Source organism: Quercus lobata, chromosome 2 (genome assembly GCF_001633185.2).
Source record: "Quercus lobata isolate SW786 chromosome 2, ValleyOak3.0 Primary Assembly, whole genome shotgun sequence".
Lineage (NCBI taxonomy): Eukaryota > Viridiplantae > Streptophyta > Magnoliopsida > Fagales > Fagaceae > Quercus > Quercus lobata.
Window position 1 is genome coordinate 86115666 of NC_044905.1, and position 6958 is coordinate 86122623.

The 6958-nt window shown below is 34.8% G+C and overlaps 1 protein-coding gene across 1 annotated transcript; it reads left to right on the forward strand.

Annotated features, from left to right (window-relative positions):
• The first annotated feature begins 622 nt into the window (after positions 1-622).
• Positions 623-5957, forward strand: LOC115976975 (tRNA (guanine(37)-N1)-methyltransferase 2). Its single transcript, XM_031098576.1, has 11 exons — positions 623-962; positions 1051-1148; positions 1743-1847; positions 2489-2551; positions 2735-2808; positions 3129-3654; positions 3743-3862; positions 4059-4217; positions 4524-4630; positions 4903-4977; positions 5362-5957. The coding sequence occupies exons 1-11, from the start codon at positions 868-870 to the stop codon at positions 5446-5448; spliced, it is 1509 nt and encodes a 502-aa protein (XP_030954436.1). The 5' UTR covers positions 623-867; the 3' UTR covers positions 5449-5957.
• The last annotated feature ends 1001 nt before the right edge of the window (positions 5958-6958 follow it).

The window sequence follows — 6958 nt, forward strand, 5'->3', positions numbered from 1 at the left end:
TTGTTTATTAAATAAGCCTAAATCTAACGTGCTGACTTGGCTTGTCTTTAAACAAACAAACATAAACAAGTATAGACTCAATTTGTTTTTATCGAGCCCTATTGTTAATGAGCTTGTTCATGATTTTTTTTGGGCTTGTCTCGTTTATTAAATAAGCCAAGCTATTTAATTTGGTTTGTTTAAGGTTCAAGTTTGGGTTAAAAAAAAAAAAAAAAAAACGTAAACGAGCTATTTATTGAGTTGAGCTATTTATATTGTGGTTTATATACAGACCTGCTTATGTTAGCCATAGAAAATCTATCTTAACTAGGAAAATGCAGATAAAAAACACAATTTATAGTGAGGTGGCGTCACATACAATTTTTTTTTTTTTTTTTTAATTTTAATCTGTATTATAAAATAGATTTTTTAAATAGGACTATAATTGCGACATTTTTCAAATTCATTCCCTTATAACAAAATTGGGCTTTTAATCCAAGCTTGAATAAGCAGAATTAAGTAATTAACCCACTACTATTAAATGGGCTTGAAATTGATATTGGGCTTAGATTAGAATTTAGCCCAATTCATTCTCTAATTTTCTTCACACAAAATGCAGAAGTTGTGTGTTTAAACCGTCAACTAGAAAAGCCGCACACCACGTTATAGAGGAATAACGGATCCTCTCCATTTGCAAAATCTCTAGCTGCTGCAATAGTTGCTAATCCTCGTATCCTATCGGTCCTCTTATCAAGTTCCGCACTTGCATTTATTATTATTTTTTAATTTCAAGCTTTACATTGTAACCCCTAGGGTTTAGGGTTTTAGCAGGGTTTTATATACACTCTCATTTTATTCGATCTTATAACGCAAAGCAAAGCAAAACAAATGTTGGATGAAAGCAAGTTTGATGTGCACCTGAATCTATGGGCACTTCGAATCCCTCGTGAGCTTTGCAAAGTGGCCACTCGAATTCTAAACGGGTATGCCTTCTCTACTACTACTATATATTTTTTACCATTTTTGTTTTGGTTGGGGATTTGGATTTGTAAGAAAATGTTGTTATGGCAGGTATTTGCTTGACAAGGCTCGAATTAAACCTATTACGGAAGATCCAACTTGTGACAAAAACCGTTACCTCATATTGTCTGAAAAGGTTCAGAATCCTGGTAAGAGTATTTAAGAAACGGTGAAATTTAATGAATTGGTCTCGATTTTGAGTTTTTGTGAAGATTGATAGAACAATTCGTACTCTTACATTAGAGCAAGTGATAATAGTGTTCTGTTGTGAAGTTTAGAAGACTAGGATGTTGAAATTTTATATGCTTGCCTACTATTTTTGTATATCAAATGTGTTTATAGTAGTAGTGGCTACCGATCTTCGCTGGTTGCTTTGGTGTTTGCCTATATCATATGGTAGAACCTTTATGGTAAAGGAGTTTAGTTGAGCCTCAATATACGAAGATGCCTTGATTTTGCTTTCGCTTAGTAGCCAAATGTACTAGCTTTTACAAACACATTTGTGTGTGTTGGCATGAGGAGCTACGAAGCCTGACTGGTTGGCCATCATGTTCTTGAAGTGTGTCCCTCCAGTTATTGTTTTTTTTTTTTTTGCTTGACTTTATGAAGATGACCCTGAATTTAGTAATGGACTTGTGGTCCTTTGGTATTTAGTCACTTATGTTAGTAGACTATGTAATGCATAGTGTTTAACTGGACTTGCTTATCTGTTAATGACAGAACTTTTTTCTCCTATGGGGCAGATTTATGTGATATTCCAGACAGTAAACTTGATGAACTGAAAAGTTCGTGCAAGATTGAAGTAGTTCCCTATTCGCTGACACTTGGGTATTCCTATTGGAGTGCAGGTGTGTGATTTTGTGCAAAATATACAGAAATATTGTTTTTTTCCCCTTCTTTGTTATTTATCTCTTTTTTTTATTATCAATTTCAGTACTTAAACCTTGAGAGATTGTCTGGAGAATCTAAAATTAAATTAATCACGCCTTACTACTACAAATATTGTTTGCAATTTGCAAATGCAAGCTTCCAAAGGACTATATTATAATTATTTTTTTAAATATATATTTTTAAGAAAATAAAGCAATATCTGGTAAATCAATATTTTCAATGTGATTCTTGAGAATATAAAGTATTCTCTGTTCGGGAATGGTTACATTTCTTTTAACTGTCTATGGGTCTTTCTCATGTGTGGGCAAAATCAAATGTATGTTCTGATGAATATTTCAAACCTGTTAAATTCTCATGAACACATATTTAAGGACATCCACATGTCCAAAATTTGGGCAAGGGAAACTGTGTTTGGTACACTATATCTTTATTTATGTTTTTAATAAGTCAGAAACCGTGTCTCTGTGTAGGCTTAGGCACTGAGGATTATGTATTAAACTACTTGGAGATCTTCATAATATTGATTTTTTTTTCCATTCCAACTTTATACAGTGTGTTGACTAATGAACAACTTTCTGACTTGTTCTTTTGCTTATAGATCATGTATTAAAGCAGATTCTACCTCCCGGAGTGGAGGTGCCTTCATCATTTGAAACAATAGGTAAGTATTCAGTTTATGTCATAATTTATTTTTTTGCTAGTCATTATATGTGGTCGTCGATGTCGCTTACTAGTTACCTTACTGCATTCAACACACTGCTTGGTTTGTCTTGCTAATCATATATTTCCTGTTTACTCCTTTTCTGATCACTGAAGATGAACGTATCTCTTCATACCTATACAGGTCACATTGCTCATCTGAATATACACGAGGAATTACTTCCTTACAAGGATGTTATTGCAAGGGTTATCTATGATGTATGTTTTCACTTCTGGACTTTATATAGACTTTGCTTTTGTTCTTTATTCATGGACTGCTGTTGAATCCATACAATGGATTTGGCATTTTCTTTATTTTAGAGGATTCTTTGTCCCTTTGAAATGCTTCTGCATTTAATGTTGTCAGTTTTTATTTTTCCTTTGTTTATTCTTGTTGTCTCTCATTGGGCAACCATTTTTTTTGTATGTCATCGTAGTTGTGAAAATTTTCAGTATTTTTCGTTCAACCATTTGTAGTTTTCACCTGAGACTTTGTGTCTGTATTTTTTAATATTTTAATCAATGATATGTATCTGCAGAAAAATTGTCCAAGAATCAAAACTGTTGTCAATAAAGTTGGTACAATTACAAATGAGTTCCGTGTGCCAAAGTTTGAAATTCTTGCGGGACAAAATGATATGGTTACTGAAGTGAAGCAATATGGGGCAACTTTTAAGCTTGACTATGGATTGGTCTATTGGAATTCAAGGTTGGAACACGAACACATGAGGCTGGTTTCTCAGTTCCGAGCAGGGGAGGCAATTTGTGACATGTTTGCTGGTGTTGGTCCCTTTGCTATTCCAGCAGCACAGAAAGGATGTGTAGTGTTTGCAAATGACTTAAATCCAGATAGCGTTCGTTATCTGAAGGTCAATGCAGAAATCAACAAAGTTGATGATCTTGTTCGTGCATACAATATGGATGCAAGAAATTTTATTTTACAAATGATGGCAGTGCCAGATAGTGAGTTTAACACCGAACTTGATGTTCCCCAGGGGAGAACTTGTGAGGAATATGAGATACAGGCAAACGAAGAATCAAAGTCAGAAAATGGGCAGCGAACCGGTGCTGTTTGTGTAAAATATATTTTCAATCTCCCTGTAGGTGTGCCGTGTTACTATATGGTTTTACTCATATCTTCTACTTCCTGCAGTTGAGGCGAAGGAAGTACCAGATAATGTTACAAGTAATCTGGAGTGTGCACAAGGTTCAAGTAGGAAAGCAGATACACCTGTATCTGCAGTAAAAAGACCTTCAAGTAATAGTCAAGAAGGTATCATATACTCTATGGCTTTGGGCCATTACTAAATTTGATGCATTGTAGTCTCTCATTGTTTCATGTATCTTCAATGCTAGATGCATATGCAATTTACCTGTTGCCTAGCCAAAAAAATGAAAAGGCCTTTATTAATATGTCAGCAATCTATATATTTAATAGCTATGTTTTTACTTTGTATTTTCTTCCACAGTGAATGGGAGTGCTGATAGAACTGGTACCTCTGGAGCTGGTCGAAGAAAAGGAAGCACAAATAAGAGGATGAGGGGCTCTGAGATGTCAAATGCCAAGCCTTGGGAGCATATTGATCATGTGATTATGAACCTACCTGCTTCTGCTCTCCAATTTCTAGGTAAGATTCCCTTGCACCAATCATCTCTATAATGGATCATTTGACCGTTTGTTCTATTGGGTAAATAACTAAATATCCTTTTTTGGTTTGATTGGTATATTTGTTGGCATATCATTTTGTCGTCTTCATTCTTAGAATTTAGAAGACCAGAGTATAAATGCTATCAAATGCTAGATACAGCTTTATTTTTGTCATTTCAGACATTTCTATTGTTAGAACTTTGTTATATATTTCTTTGTATTCATTCTCTTGAATTTTGTTTCATAGCCAATAAGATTTATTAACTGACTTTGGATTTTCCTTTAGATGTATTTAGTGGCATAATCAAGAGGAAATTTTGGAATGGGCCTCTTCCTTGGATTCACTGCTATTGCTTCATGCGGGCAAATGAATCTGAAGAATTTATAGTTTCAGTAAGTTTTTTCTGGATTGACTACTGTTAATTCCTGTTAAGTCTTTTCGCTTGGTAATATCAAGTTCTCTGACCTTTTCTGATGGTTAGACATACGGTATTCCATGATGTGGTTGGAGTGGGGCCCTAGGGGCACTGCTCTTAGCACATTGGGCTCTCCCAATCCGCTATTTTATCTAGATCCCACTGAACATTTCCATTTCAGTTTAAGTTCTCATTATTTTTTTAACACTTTTGTATTATGATTTAAATGATTTTACAACTATGTTGCAGGAGGCAGAGTCTGCCTTGAATGCCAGTATACAAGATCCAATATTTCATAGGGTTAGGGATGTGGCTCCAAACAAGGTATCAATATTTTTTAGGACTAAAATTAGGTACAGCTTCTTAGGCACTGTAGCCTAGGTTCCTAAATTAAATTCAACCATGTGGTTGTTTTGACAATGAGCCACATTCTTGAATTTTATTGTCCTTGAGAGAAGATGACACTGTTTGTGCTGTATTTGTCAAAGCGGTCACATGAAATTTGATTGGGAAACCTGAGGTATAACAGCTAAGTAATAGTACTTATGTTTTATCCCTTTTTTATATCAACTTTTTTTTTTTTACTCCATTAACACAATCATGCCTTCATGTCCCTTTTTTCCCCTCTATTTTATTTATTTATTTATTTTTGGGGTAAACAAAGGAAGGTTATTTTTATTTTCTTACATACATTGCTTTACCATGCAGGCAATGTTTTGCCTAAGTTTTAGGCTGCCAGAAGCTTGCTTCAATGAAGATGACACTGATACTATCATTCATTCCGCTGCTGGATAGTGATAAGCTCTCATATAATGCAGAGGCTTCTTGATTGGATTAGAGTCATTAGACCATATATTTGTCCACCAGCTTTAATGGGGCATGATTTAGAGCTCTAACCTAACATACAAAGGAAGAATTAGAGGAAAAATTGAACAGCAGGGAAAGCCAAGCATGATCTGAGATATGCAGCGTTCCCGAGTCCAAAGTTTGAAGCAGTATGATGCACTTGGTTGATAGATTAAAATTCATGTTTTTCATTGTAAAAATTAGGTCTTATGGGACATGCAATCGGGCGGGCAAAGAATGACCAAGTTCAAACCTAGGTCGACTGAGTCCAATTAATCTTTTCATTCTTTGGGGCAAAGTAGCTCGTTGTTCTCTAGCCTTAAAGCAGGATTATGTAGTCTATATCTTAAAAAGTTTATTTTGTTGTTGGGATGAATGGATCCATTAGAGGAGAAAAAGAATGGAAACAGTACTGGTGGTCCCTAAAGTTTCAAATTAGCAATTAAAACTTCTGAAGATATTCACGTGACCTGCACTGGTCTCAGCCATAGAGTTCGGAGAGATTTCATTCCCCCCAATATGGCCATGTAATTAGTTGAGGATATCCAACTACTGAAGCAATGGGGTTTTTAGGTACGGACTTGAATTATGCACCCCTTGTTGCTTTCTTTTTTTTTGATCAACAGAACCCTTGTTGCTTTCTAATCAAGCAGCAAGTAGACTTTGCCGAAAAGGCTGAAAAGTAGGAGCTTGTAGGCTTGCCTCTGCAAAATAAAATAAGATAAAAGAATGCTTGCCCAAAAGGCAGAGCTAATGGAGCATGTAGTGTGGCCCAAGGAAAGGAAACTTCCCCATGCATTGCTCACCAAATTAAGCGTGAGTTTGGATAGCGGCTAGTGAGCGTTTCCAATGTTTGCGTTTTTTGTTGGGTTTTACGGTACTATTCACGACCAAGTAAAAAACACAAAAACACGCATATCAATGCATTTTTGGGTTTAACGGCACTATTCACACTTTTAAAAATTATTTTACTACAGTGTTTTCAGTAATAAATTTTCAGTTTTTAGCAAATAAGCGGTATTCAAATACACCCGAAAACTTAAAAGAGAGGCAATTATTTTGTAAAGCTGCTTGCTTTGCCTTATTCTTCAAGAAAAATAGAAAAGAATTTGTTGTATTTTTCTATATTCTATGTTTATTGACGAGAAAATGTTGGAAAAATATAAGAATATAAAAAGAAAAGAAATGGGGTAATCATTTTATAAAATTTTGAAATTCTAGGGTAACAAATTTGGGAATAAGACACTTTTAAGGATCAAATTGGATTATTTAACAAACATCAGCGATTTGATAGTTACTCAAAAGTTCTATGATCAAATTGAAAAATGGAACAAACTTTAAGGACCAAAAATTATGTTTGCCAAAATAGAAAAATATAATAACGAATAAATCCAATGTGGAGGGGGTCTTTGAAGTAATTATGGTGTAAATGATAGCAAGAACCTTGTCTTTCAATTCC

Excerpts from the sequence above, each read along its gene's own strand:
- LOC115976975 (XM_031098576.1), top strand. The coding sequence starts at position 868 with ATGTTGGATGAAAGCAAGTTTGATGTGCACCTGAATCTATGGGCACTT. Across the intron at positions 1,149-1,742 it reads TGAAAAGGTTCAGAATCCTG|ATTTATGTGATATTCCAGAC; the intron begins GTAAGAGTATTT and ends CCTATGGGGCAG. Across the intron at positions 3,655-3,742 it reads AGAAAATGGGCAGCGAACCG|TTGAGGCGAAGGAAGTACCA; the intron begins GTGCTGTTTGTG and ends TACTTCCTGCAG.